We start from the raw sequence: 23,650 nt of genomic DNA on the forward strand, positions 1-23,650 counted from the left end.
TAAAATGGAAAACTGACCAATAAATTGATGGCGCATCTCTAGGGCTTTTATAAAATGGTGCTTTCAAGTCCTCCAGGGAAGTTCATACATACAATTTCGGAAATCGGAAATACAATGTTATTCTGTTGTAGAAGTTATTTTAGTCAGAATAATGGACCCATTTTGAAATTTCATATTTCTTTCTCTTTATTCACTTACTAGCGAAATCAGGAAACGTTTTTAGGACTAATGCAACAAAATTAAGAGCAAACCCATGCATTAGGTGTGTAATTAATGCTTTGTCTTTCCATTTTATTCAGAAACCAGCTAAATGAGTAATATTTTCCTGCAGGTTTTATCAGTTATCTTCATTTAAAGTACATAAAATGCATCCATATGTTCAGTTGATTCAATTTAACGTCATAAGCTAAGATCTTGGATCAAAAAACTGGTCCAGCTAATGCACATGCTCGTTAACGGAAAGGTAATGACTGTTTCTAAAAGGTGATCGGCTCTTTTACCTGTAAGATGGGACTTCCTTTTCTACAGCTGCCATGTTAGCCAATCCAATTTTTCCCATTCATTTAAACACAAGTGCTCCTTCTCAGGTTAAATTGTCTCTGACTCCACCCACTTGTATCCCACCTTTAAAAAATAATATATAGTCTAGAAGAAAAACAGATGTTTCCTCTATTTTACTAATATCATAATTTAAAGCATAAAGTGACACTCAAATACAAAAGATTTGGTTTTGTTTAATTGAAATAGAAAATCCCATTGCAACTACACTGTTTTATGGAACCAGTAATTCATTTGGATGAACTCTATGGAGGACATTTCTTTTTAGTGAATACCTGTGAATCCCACAGATTAAAGTCCTGGAGTATTTAAAGGCAGACATTCTGGGATTTTCTGTAATGTTAACTCTAAAGGCAATATTGAATAATGAAAAAAATAACAAATACAAAAACAGGCATTTTTGTGGGTCCAGATGTCAGTGCTTTTGGGGCTGAAGGGTACTCTGAATTCCACACATTTTATGAGCACATCCATGATGCACAGTTGGAAAGTCATTGTATTGGCCCCAAAAAACTCTTCATCCTCTTCTTGTAACTATTGACTGAGTAATACTTAATACAACTGAGAATTTCAATTGATCTCTGGGAGAGACTAACGTCTTTTCTGTGTACTAATATTGAAAATGTCCCTCTCTTAGCTCTGTAAGGCAGAGGTTTGCAATCCAGAGCAAAATGTAGAAATAATTACAGGCTTCATTCATCATAACACACTCACACACTCATACAAAAGGTAATAAACCTGGGCATACATATACACACTTCCATTTGATTAATTCAACAAAAAGACATTGTTTGAAGTCTCCAAGCATACAGCATAAAATATCCTTTCATTTCATTCATGTATGAGTGTTAGTTCCCGCTTTGAACGTTCTTGGTGCAGACGTTAGCCAGTGGTCTAAATTTGGGGCCAAGGGTGTTCAAAAAATCTAGTGAGTCCTGTTCACCCAAAGTACTACAACACTCTAAAGAGCCTGCAGGAGACCCTTGCCCCTCGTGTTCATAAGTCTTCAGCAGGTCACCTGCGAACCGCCCTTCCTCCTCGTCTCCAAAGTAAGCCAATTTCTGTCACAAAGCAAGGATCAAAAGTCTTTAAAATGACTTGTAAGGCGATACATTTGAAAGTTTGTATTACATAGCAACTACATTTACAAGATTGTTAAAATGCAATCAAATTGCGCAACTGATAAAACTAGAGATGTCCTGATACAATTATTTATTTTTTTATTGAGAAAGAGTACAAGTACCAATACTATCTTTTCGGTACTTGCTGATACAGACAGCAATACGTTTTTTTTTAATTATTATTATTTCCTGAATTCCATTTCAATGGTTTATTTTAATTTTCTCAACAAAATGGTGTCTAACTAAATTAAATAAATTAAACTTTGTTGAAAATACATTTTTCTATTTCTATTTTCATTTGATTATTTATTTTAAGTGCTTTTACACAGAACTATTTTTGTAAAAAAAACTACTGCATAAAAGTGCATCACAGAAGTCAGATATTGTATTAAATAGAACACAATTACTTTGTCATTATGTAATAGTAGTAGTAGTAGTAGATAACCATACAGGAGTGATTTATTTCTGTCATACTTTTTTACATTTAAAATTAGCAGAAGCTTTTATTTTGGAGTGACACCCTTTCCGTTTCTATGTGTTTTTTACACTAACTTCTCACCTCCGGGAAAGCAGGTGATACATGACTCAATGTGATTATTACATTGCAAAAGGCTGCATATTAATGTGCATCGTGTGTGCCTCGTGCTACAAAGTGAATTAGCACTCTGGTCACTGTCATTTGCTACAAGCAGAGCATGCAATGCTCATGATGGTGTTTTCCATGTATGAACCAAGAAGCACTATAAGGTGTGAGCAGCCAGTATTGGCACAAAACTGGCACCACACATTTACATTGAAGTGTGCAGCACATGCAAACTATATGTTTATTTCATTAAATGCAGCCTTTGTGGTTTAACAATCAAACTAGCACATAACATAATTTCAATTTGTGCGCTGAATATTTACAGAATTACATTAGTACCTCAGATGGTATTGGTTTTTGGTATGGTGCATTTTTATGAGCACAAGTTCAAGTACAGGAGCGCAGTATCAGACCCAATTCCAATACCAGTTTTGGTATAGGATATAGGGAACATTGCACTTGCGATGTGAAGGACCAGGGTATGAGTCCTGAAGAGCACCGGAGTTGACACATAAGCCAAAAGTGTCATACTGTAGAAGCACTACAAAAGGACATTTTAGCTTCAGCAATTTTGTTTTTCATCTCACATTTGCTTTTTATGGCTCTATCAGTTAGGTTTAGGGTAAGGGTAAGGAGGTGTTTGTTAAAATTCAATGAACCTTAAAAACCTCAGAACTGCCACAATATGTGTTAGGAACCATGTAATATTATTTAGCAAAAATGTTGCCACAGTCATGTAATATTCATGATATCAGGATGTTTGAGACACATTTTTATACCAAGTGCCAAATAAATGTCAACAATATTTATAAACTGTAAGATCTAAAAGTGTTCTGCAAGTTTAGCTTACTTTGCCCAAGTAACGGTCATTGGTTCTCCATGTGTTGACAGCGCTCATATTTGAGTGTTTCTGGAACATGGCGTTGTCGTAGAGATTACGATTGATATTGTTATGGCTGGCAAAAGAGTATTTTCCTGTCCCAAACTCCTGAGTGGTGCTGTTGTACATGCCTCCCCCCGAGACATACTGATTCCCATAGTGTCCTCCAGCTAAACCCATGTTCTTACTATCCATGACTTGAAAGCCATGAACTGAACCGTCTACTACATCTGGCCCAGGGATCTTCATCAAAACTTCATTTTTCTGAAGAGAGAAAAGCATTAACAGACAAATATGGTCAAAGTCTTAGCGTAATGTACATTCAAAATGTGTTCCTGGTGCCCCCTCAACAGTAGCCTACACATTTTGAACAGAGCATTCTACTAAAGCATATGAGTTGAATCAGGTGTGTTTGATGAGGGAGACAGCCAAAATGTGTAGTGTTGAGGGGGGCCTCCAGTAACAGGGTTGGGGAAGAATGATCTCTCAGACAACATTAGCTTTCTTTGCATGGAAAAAATATTCAATATATGTGAATGGTGACTGATGCTACCATTCTACCTAACATCTCCTTTTACGTATGCCAAAGAAGTAAGAAAGTCAAACTTTTAAATGACATGAGGGTGAAGAAATTCTGACATAATTTGAATCTTTGGGTGAACCTTTAGCAGTTTCTTGGCTCAATTGAACAATTTAGAAGTTGTTGTTTTTTTTCTTACCACTTCTTCACCAGGAGCCTCAGTGTTGGATTTAAGCAGCATTCCATCTGTTCCTGTGTCATCATTAATGTACAGATTTTCTCTCTTAGTGGAGCACATGAAGATGAGCAACAAACCTGAAACAGCAAGAAAATAGATCAATGTTACTCTTCTGTTTCTTAGAGAATTATTTCAAGATGTAAGGTGTGCAATAAAACATTACCAAGTTATAAACATTTGATTATCAGTAGTTTTTGTTTTCATTTAAACCAGGAAATAAACAAAATGCTTCAGGATGTTTAAAAGTGTGAAAAAAAGAAAATCTAGTAACCCTTAACAATAAGGTTCCTTTCGTTAACATTAGTTAATGCATTAGGTATCATGAACAAACAATTAACAATAGATTTTTTACAGAATTTATAAATATTTGTTAATGTATGTTCATTGTTAGTTCATGTTAGTTCAAAGTGCATTAAGGTTAACTCAAGTTTTTATTTAAAAATGAATTAGTATATGTTGAAATTAACATTGACTAAGATTAATAATTAAATTATTAAGATTAATAATTAAATTCTGTCAAATAAATGTTTATAGTTAACTACTGTTGTTAATTCATGTTAACCAATGAAACCTTATTGTAAAGTATTACCAAAAAGCAATAATGTAAAATCAAGAAGAAATGTTTAAGATTCTGCACTATTTCTTACTCAACCTACTTTGTACGAAAGGTCCGAATTCCTTGCTTCCATTGAAACACACAAGATGCTCTTTGGAACATTGTCAAATCATGCTGGATAACATGAATCATCAAGTCTACAGGATGTCAGCTCATACTAAATACTATGAAATTGTTAAATTCATGTATGTTTTTAACTTGATATGCTCATAATATAATTTAATTTATAATAAAAACATTTGTTGAAATAAAATTATTCACAGTATAAATTTGTTTTTAAATTAGAAAAGAATGCAAAATAGAAGCACTTTCATTTATCTCAGACCTTTGGACCCCACTGTATACATTAAACAGATTTTAGGAATTTAGTTTTAATAAATAGTATGTTCTACCAAAAATATTAAAGCATTGATTTCTTGTGCAAATTATATGCTGTTCCAGCAAGCCATGTAAACATCGAATGGAAATGGAACATGTATTAACATTTACTAAAAACAAATCAGGCATAGTAGGGTATAACTCATTTTATGAATATGAAATATGAAATTAGAAAATTGGAATTATATACTCTCTTACATACATACAGTATATATATATATATATATATATATATATATATATATATATATATATATATACACCACAGTTAGTTTCAGTCCTCGAATCTGATTGGAGGAGAGACGTTCCATGAGCACTGATGGTGTGACAGGATCAGCATTCGGACGCTTCACTGTGTGTATCACTCCGCTTGTGTTCATGCTATTCTAAACTGAAGTATAAGAGCAGTGCATATGTGTTAGGAGTTACTGTCTTTATTTTTGAAATTACATATGTTAGCCAACAGGTGGTGGCAAAAGATAATTTTTTGTGTGTAATATGAGCTAGTTGGTGATGTAAAGTGAATCCGTTAGTGATTGTTTACATAGAACAGCGCACTGTGAGTTTCCACATTGGATACATACTGTTTAAAATGGCGGAGGACATCGCTGTTTCTATAGTGAATGACATTTGCGCACCGGCTACCCTGAAATAGAGAGGAATACCCCGCTTGGGCAGCTATATTCCACTGCAAAAACTGACCTTCAGAAAGCTGTAAGCATCTCTGATTGGGTGTGGCAACAGGTGATCGCACAAGCTCCATCTCTCTCTCTCTCGCTCTCTCTCTCTCACACACACACACACACACACACACACACACACACACATGTTGTGTTTCCATGTTTTATGGGGACTTTCCATAGACATAATGGTTTTTATACTGTACAAACTTTATATTCTATCCCCTAAACCTAACCCTACCCCTAAACCTAACCCTCACAGAAAACTTTCTGCATTTTTACATTTTCAAAAAACATAATTTAGTATGATTTATAAGCTGTTTTCCTCATGGGGACCAACAAAATGTCCCCACAAGGTCAAAAATTTCGGGTTTTACTATCCTTATGGGGACATTTGGTCCCCACAAAGTGATAAATACACACTCACACACACACACACACACACACACACAGACAAACAAACACACACATCCATCCATCTATCCTTGTTTATCCAATGACTTGTCAGGAACAGCACATGACGTGATACTATTTCTGAAGAGAACATTTTGAATTACTAATGGGGGCTTGGACGCATCATTTGTTTTGAACCAGCAACGGCAGATTCTGATCGGTCCATGCACAAATGCGTTTTTATGGTTGTACTCAGTTTTCCTAATTTTTTAAAATGTACTTGTTCATTAAACTGTTGTATATATGCAATATCACACTCACAATCATGCTATATGGCCCTACATCAGCACTGCTGTAATTACCTGCGGCACTCGGCCTGCGGCCGAATCACAGCTGTACGGCCATATCGTACTCTTGCTCATGTGATATTGCTTAAAAATATATACACACATATATATTTATATATTATACTATCTCTATATATATATGTAATTGGAAAATGTAAAATATATATGAATATATTGTGGGGGATCTGTGACACTTACATAACAGTAGCAGCAGCAGGCTAGAGAGGATTAAGGCAAGGATGCCCCAGCTGCCAAAAGAGGACGAGGCACTGCGAGCCCCGCATGTTCCCAGTCCATTTTCCTCCCTTTCACAGGTACACACACGCACTTTTATGATGTGCTCTTTCCCAAATCCTTGCAGATCCTTCACCAGCACAGGTACATTGTACAGACCATTTGGTATGTCCACAGTTTGTTGCAGCACCACAGAGTTACCTGCCAACAAAAGAGGGAAAGACATGATGTCTTTGATCAGACTGCAGCTTGAGCCAAGAACAGTGTGCTGCTTTCAGTTAATCAGCTAAGGTGGCTTTTCAAAGAATAGTTATCCGCTACCACTTTTCACCAAGGTTTATTTGTTAATATTAGTACATTTTACAAACAAACAATGAACAATATTGTTTTACAGCATTTATATTAAACTTTATATACTATCCACAATATTCTCAGTGAGTCCACTGTATTGGCCGGAATAGGTGGCCTTACAGCTGTGAAGGCACTAACAGTTGCTTCTATTTGCAATGTTGGCCATCATCCTGAAACCCATAATCATTAACAGATATGTGAGGAAGAACAATCTCGACTTGCTATAATTCTGTGATCATTTGTGTCATGATCCCCTGTTGTCTGCCCTGTGTTTCTCACTTGTCATCCCGGACTACACTTCCCATAATTCCTTGCCATCATCACTGCCAGCAGGCATTCATTGTTCTCACCTGTGTGTCATTTATTCATTATCCTTGTGTATTTAAACCCTGTCGTTTCACCATTCGTAGTCGGTTGTTAAGTGTAAATGTAATGTTAATGTCTTGTAGATTCTTGTATGTGTTCCTGCCTGAGCCCGTCGTGGATGTTTCCTCTTGTTTATATCTTTTGTTTCTTCTCGTGGATGTTTTGTTTGTTCCAGTCTTGTTTGTCTTGTTATTTTCAATAAAGCTGCAAGGAGATCTTCACTCCTTGTCTGACTCGTAACAATTTGTTATCAAGATTCTGTTATTTTTAATAGTAACAGTACATAAAATATACTGAGTTAGTACATAACATAATGATTGTTTATGGAGGTTCTGTCCACATCGCCCGCAAAGCATCACGGGAATATTGTGGATAGGGTAACACTTTTCAATAAGGTTCCATTTGTTAACAACATTAGATAACATAAACTAACAAGGAATAATTAATTTACAGCATTTATTAATCTTGATTGATGTTCATTTCAACATTTAATTTCAACATACAGTTCAACATTTTTATGCACTATAAACTAACATGAACTGACAGTGAACAATTGTATTTCAATTAACTAACATTACCAAAGATTAATAAATGCTGTAAAAAATACATCATCATTGTTAGTTCATGATACCTATTGTATTAACTAATGTTAACAAAGAGTGTTCCATACTGTTGTTTATTTTTAACGTTTATATTGCATTAGATTATGTTAATATAAGCAACTTATATTACTTGTATAAGTATATGCTGACATTAACATTAACCAAGATTAATAAATGCTGTATTGTTCATTGTTAATTCATAGTAACTAATGTAGTTACTGTAACTTTTGGGTGAACCATCCCTTTAAACTTTAGCTAATGATTCACATGGCAAATTTAAAAACTGCACCCCAAGCGACTTCACAATTCTCTAGCCTTACTTGTAATATCCTTCAGTCTCCATTTCCCATCATGCCCTGCTCCGAGTTCAAAATTGAAGGGAGTTGAATAAGGTGACTCGTCTTTGTCCACAACTTCAACCAGAACCGAGCCCAGTGAATCACCCTTACTACAAATGACCAGCTCCGAGCCTGGAACCTCTGGCATGTTATCATTCTCATCCTCGATCTGGATTATAACCATTCCCATTCCAGTCTTCTTACCTAATGGAAGGAAGAGTATTGTGAGTCTAAATTTTTCATTAAAAACATGATGAAATATTCTATAATAAAAAAAAAATAATAAAAAAAAGCAAACCAACTGCAGAGCTTTGTAAGAGCTCAAGAGAGAGCTAAAACATTTAGTTCTAAGAACATGTATGATCAGGTATTACATGTTGATCATCAGTAGATAAAGTAGAAGTGTTACATCATATTAAAAAAATCCTCATAAAAACTATGAAGCAATTTCTAACCAACTACGCCCTGCTTACAGGGTAAAATGGTGATTGGATGACATCCAGGGAAAACAAACACGCACCTTTAATGGTACAGTGTGTACTCACAAACAAACAAAAATGTCAGTGTTGCATGTTACCATTTCAGACATGTCCACAGATTGCTGAGCACATAAGTTTCCCCAAAAGGAGGACAAGACAAGCCTGTGGAAAAACAGAGTTCAGACTCACTCTCATCCACTGCTCTGACAGTTATGTTGTACGTGTTGTTGAAGACCAAAGGTGATTCACGGTCTATAGTATTGGCTGCTCTCAGTTCACCAGTGTTTTCCACCACAGTGATCCAGGAGCCTGGGTCAGTCACCTTATAGTATCTTACACACAAATAGACAGAGTGTCATGATTAGAAAGTGATGTAAAAATTACTCTATACTGTAGCTCTCTTTGATGTATATGTATATCACAGAGAAGGTTTTGTAGTTCTATATAAACATTTTACTGGTATTTTATATCAGAACATTACATGGCCACACCAACACAAAACATAGCATACTTTATTCCATTGCTGCTCTTGGTCTCTGGGTCCACAGCTGTATAGGTTCCTATTAAAGTTCCATTGGGAACGTTCTCTTTGACCTTGAGCCGTAAAATGGGTGCTGTGAACTCTGGCCCCTCATCTTCATTTCCCACAGAGAGCTCGACTGGCACAGAGAGCAAGCTAGCAGTAGTCCCAACCAGAGGAGCTTCATTACGGGCAGTTATTTCCAGCTTTACCATTGGGGTTTTTTCATAGTCAAATGGCTGAGAGGAGAAAATATCAGAAATTAGAATAATGTAAAACTAACTGAGAGCACATCTACATGTAAAGACATAATCAAATGGCTTGATGAGTAAAGTTTTCTTTCCTGTGTTGATGTATGTCCTATTGAAACAGGATATTCAAGACAGACATATCAAAGGGCTCATCCCAATTTTTTTAAGAGCCAATTCTTGGCTCACTTTGGGCCAATTAATTCAAATCAATAATCACTTGAATGCCACAGTTCATTTGAGTATTGTTGCTGGCCATGTGCATCCCTTCACGGCCACAATTTACTCATCTTCTAATGGCTACTTCCTGCACTATAATGCACCATGTCACAAAGCAAAATTAATCTCAAACTGGTTTCATCAACATGACAATGATTTCACTGTTCTTCAGTGGCCTTCCAAGTCACCGGATCTGAATCCAATAGAACAAATTTTGGATGTGGAAGAATGGGACATTTGTTTGGTGGGTGTAACACAGTTGTATAACAGGGTGTGGCAGTGTGGCAGGTAAAGTATTGCTCATGCTCAGTGGAAGAACTGCACATGCATATCAAGCAGACAAGCTTTTTCACACACAGCTGTAAAATGGTGAGCATACCCTACAATGTTGCTATAAATAAGACCAGCACAGACCCTGTCAGAGAGTGAACAAGAGCTCTTAAGAGCAGCACTATGTAACTGAGCATGTTATCTATACATAAACGTACTAGTGAAGGGCAAAATTTATTTGTGGCAGGGCGGAGGGCGGGACCATAGGATCATGACCCGGCCCCGCCCTCTGCCCTGCCACAGTATTCATCAAGAATGTCTGGGGTCTATATCTTGTACAGAAAAACAAAAACAAAAAGCTAATTTTCACATACAGTTAACACAAATATAATTTTTCCTTGAAAAGCCATTTTAGAACTAGTACTGTAGGTCCTTTAAAACTAGGGTTTTTACCCAGGCGTCAGATATATAAAATAGATTTTCTAAAAAACTATCTTTACAAATATTCTTTGTAATTTAAAATGAATGTGTTTTTGTACTGTATTTCTAAATGTGGTGAATTAATAATCTATACTATGGAAGATAATCATGTTTGTTACAGCTAAAATAATATTATAAAATGTTAAACAAAATCACAAGTGAAATGCTTCTTTTAAATGTTCATGTACCCTGAAATAAACCCATAGTGCTAATTTACTGACAGGTGCCAAACCCCAATCAGATACCATATCTTTGCATCAGTTTAAACGTGGTCACCATTTCCTTTGGTGCTACTGATAGCATGTGTGTGAGCAACTTCTGAGTCACTGTTCTGGTCACATTAAAACCAGGAAGTAATTACGTTTACAATGGTAAGCATAATACTGATGTTGCAATTTTGCTCTAAAATTTAATTTTTACTCCACTAGTGTTTAGGTTTATGGTTGAAGATTGGGTTAGGGATTAGGGTTCATAAAATATGCATTTCTGTTGACTGTATTACATCATTTACAATTAAAAATTAAACTTGATTTTGGCGCCAATGACACTTCCAGCTTCAGCCACTGGGGGCAGTGGTTAGAATTTCCATAAGCACAGACATTTTTCGACCTACTGTTGCTGAAATTACAGTGTGATCAATCTGAATTATAAAGTTAATCCAAAAATTTTGCTTTTGTTGTGGTTCCTGGGTTGGCTGAGATGGGGTTCACTGGGTTTGAAACAGTTGAAACTGTGGTGCTATAATGCAATTCAAAAATGTTTCCCCCATCTTTTACCTCACCTTTATGACATACAGAAGCCCCTCATTGGTTTTGGGGTCAGTCTCCATCCTAAAATTTCCACTCTCATTTCCCTTGGTGACCTCAAACAGGGCCCTCCAGTTGGCGGTGTTCACCATGTCCTTATCTTCCACTGGGATCCTAAGAACTAGCACATTTTCCTGGTTCTCTTGGATCTGGGCCTTATACTGTACCAAAGAAATGACACATAATTGACAGATTCTTAAAACATCAGATACCACACTTGATTCCAGTTCATTGTAAAATTATTGCTGAAAAGACAATAAATGAGCCCTACCAACTTCTCTATAAAGGTGGGAGGGTTATCATTAACGTCTGTGAGTGTAATGATAAAGGTTCCTCTGTTGAAGAGCCCATCAGGAGCCCCGCCCATATCTCTAATCTCTATGGAGACATAGACTTTTTCCTGAGCCTGAGTGGGAGGAAAATAAACATTACTATTCACATAAATACAAGAAAACCATTCCCATGCTACATGCATCTGAAAACACTACACGACTCAGTAACATAGAAAGACCATACAACCAAAACAACTCTTAATATACCATTAACAAAACAGTGCATATATGTTTGCACAAAAGTTGTCTGGATTCCTTTTGTGTGTCTAATAAATGGAGTTGGGGAGGAGCTGGCTCATCTAATCTGCCAATCAACCTGCAGGCTACTTAGTATATAAACCGGCGCTTACCTCACTCTAGCAACAGTCTTTCCGGCATTTGGCCCTGCCCACCCACGACAGATCCATGCCATGTCCTATTACTCCGCTTGAGGCATTCATCCTTCTTATCAGATAAGCTATTTTATCACAATCATTATGTTATATTGTGATATACTGTGATAATGGTGGCTGCCAATTTAACTGTGGTTTTCTATCCTGCTTTCTTCCTTTTTTAATCAATACTCGCCGAAGCAGATCCTGTTGCATTGAGGCTGCCTCTTCAAGACCAGCCACTGCTTCACTGTATACCAGTGCTACCGCTTCATATGGTCGTGCACAGGTTCTTTCATCTTAACTGTCTTTCATCTTAACAACACGCAGCACCAGCAGAAGCCTGGGCTCTGATTTCCTGGGGGTTGTGCAGACTTTCTCCTACTCACAAAACTATTGCAACGCAGATGCATCACCCATGCAAGACGTATATTGTACAGTAGGTGGCGGTCATGCTCTTAAGGAATCAATGGCCACAAGTGAATCCTTCAATAATGATCACAAGTTCATTTCTCCTGCATTTCCATATGCACTGCAGAACTAAAGCTCTCTTATTTCTCAGATCATTTTCTGCTGTTGTTCACATTGTTTCTAAAGCTGTATTTCCCACCAAGACAATTTCTCCTTTATTTTCATATGCAGTGCAGTGCTGCAGCTCTTTTTATTTCACAATTTTATGCTATTGTTCACTAAAGCTGTACAATTTTTCCCAGGAAGACCATTTCCTCCTGCATTTCTGTATTCTGAGAGCTGCTGCTCTCTTTATTTCTAGATAATTTTATGCTGTTGGTCATACTATTGTTTCTAAATGTCACTAATATTTATTTTCTCTTCTCTCTAGACTTATGTCCCCAAAACGTCATTCACATGCTTTCGCCTCAAATAAGCATTAGCAGTCTGAGGTTTTCCCTGTACTTTCTTTATCTAGGTGACTTTCCAAGACTTCACCGTTACCTCTTGAGGTACCAAAAGATTGCAAACATTTTAGTTGTTAGAAAGCACAACTGTGGTGCTCCTGCTATTGGCTCAAAACATACCTAAGCAGCACAAATGTGCGACTTAACCTCCCACAACGCAAAATAGCACGAATGCTATTGCCAAATGCTGCAACAGTGGACCAAATGCTGCAACAGTGGCCTATATCGGGCCATGCAACAAACTCCCACAACACAACAAAGCAGCGCAAATGTGCTGTCTAGGTGCCCCAACTGCAGAAACTTTCAGGCTGTGCCACTAAGCCTCCCACAATGGTGCATTCATTGGCGTGTGTTTTCCTCATAAGTCTAGGGGCATAGCTCATAAATAAATCGCCTAAGCAAGCCGCAATTCGGCAAGGTTCTTTAATCAGTTCCACCCGACATTCGAATGCAGTGTGGACCCTCACATTCGGATGCAGTGTGAATGTACGCAATTTGGCCACAGGTTCTCCCGTTCGAATTGCAGTGTGGGCTCTCCCATTTGAATGCAGTGTGAGCCTCAGTGCATTGGTTGCAGGCTCTCCCGTTCAAATCACAGTGTGGGCTCTCCCATTCAAAGGCAGTGTGAGATTTCATGACATTTTCTCTGTGGGCTCTCCTGTCAGAAATGCAGCATTTTTTCTAACTAACCTTTGTTGCCCTTACTGGTGTTTATAGATGTAATTAAGTCATTTGTACCCTACTTGATACCGCTGCAGCAGTGCCCCACCTGATACTGCCACAGCAGTGCCACACCCATGACAAATGTAATAATGTTATGTATTCCTAACTAATCTTTTTCATCCCCTACAGGTGTGTACAAATGTAATTGTAATTTTTTAGAATTTTTTTTACTAACATTTTGCTTCCCTTACAGGTGTGTACACAGGGTTATTAATATTTTCTCCACAGGTGCTTTCAATTTCTAAGTTCCATACTTAGAAATGCATCTACAGCAATGGACACACAGCAGTGTGCCCACAGGAGCTCCTTCACTATGCCCCCAAATACTCAATCCACTGCAGCAGCAGTACTTTAAACTCCGCTCCTGCAGGAGCACCCGTTTTTCACTATTCCATCTCATCCACTGCCACAGCAGTCTCTGGGTAGACAATTGAGTGAGGCTACCTCTGCAAGCCAGCTGATCTGACAGTATACCTATGGTACAACTCCCTATGGCCATACACAGTTCCTTCAATCTAATCTTTCCACCTGGATCAGGCCTTATGTGAGGTTGCCTTTTGTAAGCTGGCTGAATATATGCAGTATATCAATGATACAGCCCCCTCTCTGTATAACTGTCCTTTGGCTAAACATTCCCCTCCAGAGCAGGCCCTTGCGCAAAGCTGCCTCCGCAAGACAGCTGCTTCAATGCAGTTTACCAAGATCTAGCACTTCTTTTAGCCTTTGATTTGGTGTTTCTTTCACCCATTTTGGGGGGGTTAAACATTGTGCTTAATAAAGGTTTTACTACAGAATATTTTGTTATGGTTGCATACATGTCTAAGGATACAATAATCAAAGCATTCATGATTTATCCATGTGCTCGCTGTCCTTTATTGTAAAAATCTTTTTGGGGGATAAATTTGGACCTTGAGTTGAGCCTCTTCCTTGAGCCGCTCCTTTGTGGACAGCAAGCCACATACGTTTACACTTTATCACCCAAAGATTATATGGGCAGGCCAACTCGTGAAATGAGTGTTAGAAAAAAATACCTCTCTGTCTAAGGTGTTGGTTTTGGCAGTTAACACTCCGGTAAAAGCGTCAATAGAAAACATGTCAGTAGCGTTGAGTACAGTAAACTTGACCAAGGTGTGGGGAGTTTTGGGCTGATCCTTATCTGTGGCATTCACCTGCCCTATAACGGAACCTGAAAAACAGAATACAAATATACTTGTTGGGAATAAAATTCCAGGTCCAGCTATGTGAATGCACAATTTATACAGTATAATTTTCTACATTTATAGGTTAAACCAAGTGTGCATTTTAAGTTTGTAAATTCTGGCCACTAGCATAAACAAATGTAATTGCCCAAATATAAACTCAGCAAATAAAAGAAACTTTTAGATAATTTTCTAAAAATCCAAATAACTTTACAGATCTATATTGGAAAGGGATTAAACAATGTTTTCCATGCATGTTCAATGAACCATAACAAATTAATGATCATGCACCTGTGAAACGGTCGTTAAGACACATTGCATACAGATGGTAGGCAATTAAGGTCACAGTTATAAAGACTTAGGACATTACTGACTCAGAAAAACACAAAAAAAAAGATGCCCAGGGTCCCTGCTCATCTGTGTGAACGTGGTCTGCCACTGCAAGGACGATCAGATGTCCTTCATGTCTCCCTTTAGCGCTGTCTTAGGCGTCTCACAGTACGGACATTGCAATTTATTGCCCTGGCCACATCTGCAGTCCTCATGCAACATGGCTAAGGCACGTTCACACAGATGAGCAGGGACCCTGGACACGATCGGTACATCCGAATATCACACCAGCGGAACAGGTACAGGATGGCAACAACAAATGCCAGGTTGCACCAGGAATGCACAATCCGTCCATTAGTGCTCAGTCTGTCTGCAATAGGCTGAGAGAGGCTGGACTGAGGGCTTTTAGGCCTGTTGTAAGGCAGGTCCTTACCAAACATCACCAGCAACAATGTCGCCTATGGGCACAAACCCACCTTCTCTGGACCAGACAGGACTGGCAAAAAGTGCTCTTCGCTGACAAGTCACGGTTTTTTCTCACCAATGGTGATGGTTGGCATTTATCTTTGAAGGAATGAACATTACACCAATGCCTGTACTCTGGAGCGAGATTGATTTGGAGGTGGAGGGTCCATCATGATCTGGGGCGGTGTGTCACAGCATCATCGGACTGAGCTTGTTGTCAATGCAGGCAGTCTCAACGCTGTGTGTTACAGGGAAGACATGCTCCTCCCTCATGTGGTACCCTTCCTGCAGGCTCATCCTGACATGACCCTCCAGCATGACAATGCCAGCAGCCATCTTGCTCGTTCTGTGCGTGATTTCCTGCAAGACAGGAATGCCAGTGTTCTGCCGTGGCCAGCGGAGGGTGAGGGCTAGGGCCATTCCCCCAGAAATGTCCGGGAACTTGCAAGTGCCTTGGTGGAAGAGTGGGGTAACATCTCACAGCAAGAACTGGTAAATCTGGTGCAGTCCACGAGGAGGAGATGCACTGCAGTACTTAATGCAGCTGATGGCCACACCAGATACTGACTGTTACTTTTTGATTTTGCCCCCCCCCGTTCAGGGACACATTATTCCATTTCTGTTAGTCATAGTATGTCTGTGAAACTTGTTCAGTTTATGTCTTATTTGTTGAATCTTTTAATGTTCATACAAATGTTTATGAATGGTCAGAAGCATCACAATGTTAAAACATCCAACTACAATTGTCTTGCTTATAGTTGACTGCACATTAAACTGGGATAGAAGAACATTTGACTTTGACAAAAATTACACACTTTAGCTTTAAAAAAAATACTCTTTCATTATTGTGTTCTTCCTTTCTTTACCTGCTTTGCAACGCTCTGGCACAGAGAAGAAGCGACTTCCAGTGAACTCAGGGGCATTGTCATTCTTATCCTCCACAATCACAGTAATGGGCAAGGGATCATCAGTTTCCCGGTTGCTAACTCTGTCAAACACCCTAGCCATAAACTAAAACAAAAGGAGTGAAAGAAGCACATATATTCAGTTGTTTTGACACTGCATTAATATTCCAAACCATTGCTATTCTTTCCCAATTTTCGCTATATAAGGTCTGGAATGTAGAGACTCACAATGAATTGAGGATACTGCTCACGGTCGACGGCCCTGGTCACACTTATCATGCCATTGTTCTTGTTCAGTGTGAAAAGGCCTATAGGGTCTGTGGTAACACCAGGCCCACTGATCACATAATACACATCGTGATTTACTGAAGAGTCAGAAGCAATCTGAGTGGAGACAAACAATGTCCAGTTGGTAAAGAGAGCTATTTGAGACATCATGATATGTCGACTTCCTAACTAGGCCTATTAAAATATTTCAATAAAAACATACATTGGTATGATAACAATTAGGGTGGAAAGTAAAACAATGTCCTGTCTAACTGCAGAATACACATGTAAACTCATGAATAACACACACATACAATATTTTTTCCTTCTCCACATCATGAGCTCCTGTTTTTGATAATTATAAAGCATCTACAGACATTACAGACTCTCATTATTTTACACCAAAAAATTGTTAACCTAAATAAATTACCTTCATGTACAGTAGATACATCTAAATAAACTGATTTCATTCAGTCACTGAATCACCCTGAGTGCATTATTTTACACCAACAAAACACATGTTTAGGGGTGGATCAGGTCAAATAGCTCCTTAAAGTTATAGTTCATCATTTACTCACTCTAATGTGTATGACTTTCTTTCTTCTGCTGAACACAAACAAATTATTTTAGAAGAATTTTTCAGCTCTGTAGGTCCATATAATGCAATTGATAGGGTACCAAACTTTTGAAGATCCAAAAGAATATAAAGGCAGCATAAAAGTAATCCATAAGACTTAAGTGGTTAAATACATATCTTCTAAAGTGATATGATAGGTGTGGATGAGAAACAGATCAATATTTAAATATTTTTTTCCAACAAATCTTTACATTAACTTTCACATTCTTCTTCTTTTGTTTATGGTGATTTGCATTCATCGTGTATATCACCACCTACTGGGCTGGGAGGAGAATTTATGGTAAAAATGTACTTAAATATTGATATTTTTTCCACCTACACTTATCGTTTTGCTTCTGAAGATATTGATTTAACCACTGGAGTGGATTACTTTTATGCTGCCTTTATGTGGAGTTTTTAGCTTAAAAATGTTGGTACACACAGAGCTGAAATATTCTTCTAAAAATCTTTGTTTGTGTTCAGCAGTAGAAAGAAAGTCATACACATCTGGGATAGCATGAGGTTGAGCAAATCAGAAATTTCATTTTTGGTTGAACTATTCCTAAACAATAGCAGGTTACCAAATTTTACTGTCTAATTTGTTTATTCACTTTTATCAGACAATAAAAAGAAATAACCTAATTTTGAACAACACAAATTCATTTTCATGAGTGCTGGCCTTGAAAGGAATCATATATATAGAGCGAAAACAGAAAGTACAACAAAAGGTCAAGCCAAGATAATGGACGGGAGGAGGAAAAGGAAAATGAGTAAAGATGTGAGTAGAGTGACAAAATACTTATTGTGGAGATTTAGTTTATATTGCTCAGTCTCACCGCCTCAATTTCCTTAGGGAATTTAGGGCCATCATTCTCAACAACTGAGAAGGGCAATGGACTCCATCTTCTCTTAAAACGCTTGTGTACCACATTGTCAGTCTTCTGAGATGCCTGAAACCATAACATATAAAGTAACATTCCTTATGCTGCTGATCAAATTCATATGGAAGAACCTATGAGCTAAAAAATACAGACTACAGTTTTACCTTATCTGTACAGGACAATATAATTTCCACTCTCCAATCAAAACCACTCTCATCCTGCACCAACACAGAAAACGTCTTTCTAGTAATCACCATATCACGAACTGTGATAATGGTTCCATCAGTATTTACTGCGAAGTCAGGGTCACTGGTGGTAAAAGCAACGGGTTTGACCGCACATCTTTTGAGATTTACTGTGGGAAAAATAAATCAAATTTAGACATAGGATAGTTATTCAAAGCTAAGCAATCTAGTGGTCAAATAAAAGGTAATAGAACTTAGAACATAGTTAATTTTAAAGATGCGCAGAAAAACACTGAAACACAGAAGAACTACAGGAGAATACTCAGAAAACAGGGTCTATTCCCTATCTAGTAAAGGTGCGTACACACTGCCAGCAACATCGCGCGCGACAGCGACTCAATACCATTCATTTTCAATGCGAGCATAGCGACTTCCGGCGACACGAGCTGTCGCGACCATTGGCGCTAGATGTGGGCGTGTCCAGCGACGCGACAAAGTTGAGAAAAGTTCAACTTTGGAGCGACCAACGGAAGCGACAGCCAATAGGAGAGAAGACGGGAGAGCTCACGTGATCTCTCTCTCTCAGCTCCTGCAGTAACGGAAAGATGGATGAAAGGCTAATTCTTGCTGTTAGAAATTTTCCAGTTTCCATTTTTTTCGTGGAAAGGTGTATCTGAGATCGCAGGGATTTTATGGACCCAGACAGACCGGCATTTGCATTTTTGCCGCAGATAAACAGCCGCTATGGCAAACAGCACGCCTTGTTTCTCATTCATCTTTGATATAAAGCATTTTATGTACTGATTCCATTTATATTTAGTCTTTTCTCACCAAAATGTTTGTTTTTAGTGGCAAGAAAAGAGATTCGGTGTCAACAGCAATGGAATGACATCCGTGAATGTCATTTATAAACGTTACTAGGCAACCAGTAGTGGGAACACCCACTAGCGACTTCACCGCCAGCCACTAGCGACCTGCAGCGACAAAGTCGCTGGCAGTTTGTACGCACCTTAAATTCAGTAATTTGATTTTACTATTCTTCGCTCACTTGCTCTATATTTCCTAGGACATAAAGAGCTGAAATTGTCTACTAAAAATCTTTTGTGTTCAGCAGAAGACAGTCCTACACATCTGGGATGGCATGAGGATGAGTAAATGCAGAGTTTTCATTTTTGGTGAACTGTCACTTTAAGGGTTAGATAAGTTAGAAATAGCTCTTCATGGTAACAATTACAGGCCACCACCTTTACAGTGCATAACTGGTCAAAGAAAAGTGTATTCTTTATACAGATGGATAAATGTGAATTTGTGTCATTCAGATAAAAAGATTTTGTAAAACCATAAATAAATCATACATCCTTCTGTGCCTCTAGAGATGACATAACCGGTGGGCAGTCTCTTAGGAACCTGGGCATGCACAGGCCTCAGCTCACATGACTCAATGCTCGAAAACAGCACCTGAGGGAGTGATCAAGAGTGAGAGTTAGAGAGATTGCAAAAGAGAGAGGATTAAAATTATGGGTTGGGTTGGGTTGGGTGAGTACCAAATTCCCTAGTTTGATTGAGTAAATCTCTGAGTAATGAAGTTGACTAGGGTGTGTAAAATGTTCATAATCAGCCGTGAAACTAATGCCTTAAACATTTAAAAGAATCTGAGAAACATGAAACAATCCCTTTCACCTTGGCCTGAGGACTATCTGATTTTTCTAAATTGATATTGATGGATTTGAATCAGGGAAGGTGTTTCTTTTCTCATCTCAGTTGAATTTAATATTATAATGTCACATTGAATTTAGGAAGTAATGTGTCTATGCATCAAAAAGGGTAAGTTGGTAATTAGCTCTCTGGATCGCATTATTAAAAGAATGCTCATGAAAAAAGCAATCTGTTTAAAAACAAATGTTTCATAATGCCATATACTTTACATCATTGTATTATAAGATACTCTATTGTATGGCTCGGGTTTGTGAATGTGCATTGCATGGTATTTCTCCCTGTGCACACTGACATAAATGATTACCACCCCAGATTCTCTTTCTGTGTTGTAACTTATACACCTGAATGGGATAAAATGATTTTTAGAGTGGTAAACAGCTTGAAAAAGTTGAGAAGAACCAAACAATGGTTGACGTAAATCAAGAATGACATGGGAAACTGACCAAAGCAAGTACTGTACCAAGAACACAAACAACTGAGAACTAAATTTTTGTATACCAACACGGAAACATTGAAGCTTAATGCTAACATGTACCTGACGTCTTCTGTCTTGCCAAATGGTTTAATGATATGAGTTTCAGTCTGGTATATACTTGTAGCCTATCATATTCCTGGTATATAGCTGCATATCAGCAAACCAGTTTAATCTGAGCAGTGGAACCTGTAGTAAATGTGAATTTAACTCTAGTGTAATTTCATTGCTGTCGGCTACACTGAAGTGTTTAACCGTCATTGTTTTCTTGCTATTTCTTTTACTGACCCCAACCCAAGCACCAATTATACTACAGATGCACCACTTTTACTCTTCCAATCCAATTCCGATATCAGAAATTTCAGTATCGGCTGAAACCAATCCCAAGCCTATACCAGTGTTGTTGTTTTTTTTTTTGCATAATCAGTTTTGAATATCTTTACTTTATTGTGTGAACTAATTGGGAGTACTCTTTAATACGTAAAGAAACGCAAACCTCTAACTACACATTATTTCAATATAAATGTATAGCTCATTAAGAAACACTTTATTATTAACTAATATACTGGATAATGTAGCAGCAAAATTAACAGTAATTCCAGTCTTCAAGTCTTCAGTAGAAAGTAGTGTTTCATTTTTGCCTTTTTTCCCACTTTTTTCCTTTAAAGATCTCTTTTTTGTTCAATTTAGTTGTAAGACATCAGTCCACTTTTCATTCACACAGTCATATTTTTTGGATCTCATTCAACTTAAATATTGTTATAAATTGTAAACAAATGATGAAAATAATAATAATAATAATAATAATAATAATAAATAGTTAGTAATATGATTATTATTGACTTTTACTTTTTATTTTAAATACAACAGTATTATATTTACATTGTGCACTTTTTAAACCCTCATGCTTTTATTTTGACATTCTGAACTCTACAGGAAGTCCTGTAAGTGTCTGTTTGTAGGCAAGTTCACAGTAGTTTAATTTGCTTCTAATTCAAATTCTGGTCAAATGCACCTCCAGTGCCATTCTAAATGCATATTATAAGTGAATCTATTGAGCATCTACATCTGAGATGCTGTTCTTGAGTAGCACTCAAATTTTGCGCATTGCTGTAAAGACTAAAAATAGCCGCGAGTGCATCACCAGCCTGTGCATTCTATATATTTACTTTCTAAACACAGCCTTTTGTGATTCACAGAGCTATCGCAAGTCTTCAAGTGGCTTTGAATAAAATGCCAAGTCATATGAACTACTTTAATTGTGATTTTATGGTTCTTTTATGTCATTTTTTTGAGCTTGACAGTAACGAACATGACAAAACACAGTATTGGATTTGGATCGGTCTTGTCGGACCGATACCCGATCTGTCTAATAGCTTCAGTATCGGAGCCGATGAAGATCCAGGTATAGGATAGGTGCATCCCTAAATTATATGTAAGTCATGCAAGAAATAATGCAAAGTGTCTGGCTTTGGGTGCGTTTACTTGTGTGAACCTAAACACAATCAGAATATCACAAGGTTTAAAAATGTAAATATGGGTTTTAGTGGGATCCATTGAATTTGCTTCAGAGAAATAAATTAGCAAAATCAAACTGCTAGGTTAATTAATTAATTAATCATTACTGACACCTGAAGTTTTAATCTTATATATATATATATATATAATATACAGGGTTGTGAAAGTTACTTTGAAAATGTATTCCACTACAGATTACATGCTGAAAAATGCAATTTGTAATGTATTTTGTTAGATTACTCAAGGTCAGTTACATATTCTAAATACTTTGGAGTACTTCTTCAGCACTGGTAGAAATGTTTCACTTGTTTTGACAATAAAACAAAATCTGCCAGTACAATAAAACAATATACTCATGTTAAAAACACATTATCTGAAAAACCTAAATCAAATGTATCTGGGGGTTACTTTATTCAAAAATATGATCGTGCCTGGTAACAGGTGCGTGTAAAATAACAAGAAATAGCATTTTTAGCTTAGCATAAAGCTAAATCTTCACGTGTCAATTTACACAAGTTTATTCCTATTTCTTCTGCACTACTTCTCTGTCTACTCGTGTGAATGTAACACATCATAAGAAAGTATTTCACCACTGTTCAAATGCACTTTGGATCACATCAATTAAATATATAAATGTTTTCCATCTGAACAGCTAAAATATTAAATGGAACAAATGGCAATAAAATGCAAAGTAATCTCTTCAGAATGTTCCAATATATATATATATAGAGAGAGAGAGAGAGAGAGAGAGAGAGAGAGGGGGAGAAGAGAGAGAAGAGAGAGAGAGAGAGAGAGAGAGAGAGAGAGAGTTCTTTTAATATTAGCTTTTAAAAATAAAATGAAACTTACCAAAATAATCAGACAGACGAAGAACGGAGCGCTTTGATACATCCTGATTTGCTGATCTGTGTCTATGTGATCAGCAAATGTTAAAATTCAAGGAGTATCTGAACTCTCCACTGCGTTTATCTCGCAGACGTTCTCGGATAAAGTCCTCTCTGGGCGCGGTGTCTGGGCGCGGAGTTGGCCGCCTTTAATGCAATTGAAGTGGGTTTTTTTTTTTATGGGTGTGGCAGGTAAAAGCGGCTCTATGAGCCTCTACAATGAATGCGAAGTTCAAGTTTATTTAACAGGTGACTCCCTTAGCTTGGGAAGCTTTGGAAGGCTTTGACTCCACCCCAGGCTGCCCCTTGAAACTCCTTCTGACTTTATTGTGTGTGTGTGTGTGTGTGTGTGTGTGTGTGTGTGTGTGTGTGTGTGTGTGTGTGTGTGTGTGTGTGTGTGTGTGTGTGTGTGTGTGCGTGTGCGCGTGTGTGCGTGTGTGTGTGTGTGTGTGTGTGTGTGTGTGTGTGTGTGTGTGTGTGTGTGTGTGTGTGAGAGAGAGAGGTTAATCTTTAACAGAGCCGACTCTCTAGATGCTAGTAATGCTTGACACAATTAATCCTTTGGGTGGAATGCAAGAGGTACTCATGACTACACAGACATCATCAAATTTACACATTTGGCAAAGAAAAGAGACCAGTTTT

General features: G+C 37.6%; 1 protein-coding gene across 1 annotated transcript; it reads right to left on the reverse strand.

Moving 5' to 3' along the window:
• Positions 1-714: 714 nt before the first annotated feature.
• LOC127621580 (desmocollin-1-like) lies at positions 715-23,234 on the reverse strand. Its single transcript, XM_052095237.1, has 16 exons — positions 22,974-23,234; positions 19,774-19,876; positions 18,398-18,588; positions 18,189-18,302; positions 16,698-16,853; positions 16,431-16,575; positions 14,602-14,756; positions 11,499-11,633; positions 11,203-11,388; positions 9,196-9,443; positions 8,874-9,016; positions 8,188-8,409; positions 6,513-6,749; positions 3,862-3,977; positions 3,113-3,406; positions 715-1,619 (listed from the first exon to the last, which is right to left on the reverse strand). Exons 1-16 carry the CDS (start codon positions 23,013-23,015, stop codon positions 1,407-1,409), a joined length of 2,700 nt encoding a protein of 899 aa, XP_051951197.1. The 5' UTR covers positions 23,016-23,234; the 3' UTR covers positions 715-1,406.
• Positions 23,235-23,650: the final 416 nt, after the last annotated feature.

The sequence above is a fragment of the Xyrauchen texanus genome, chromosome 28 (assembly GCF_025860055.1).
Source record: "Xyrauchen texanus isolate HMW12.3.18 chromosome 28, RBS_HiC_50CHRs, whole genome shotgun sequence".
NCBI classification, from domain to species: domain Eukaryota; kingdom Metazoa; phylum Chordata; class Actinopteri; order Cypriniformes; family Catostomidae; genus Xyrauchen; species Xyrauchen texanus.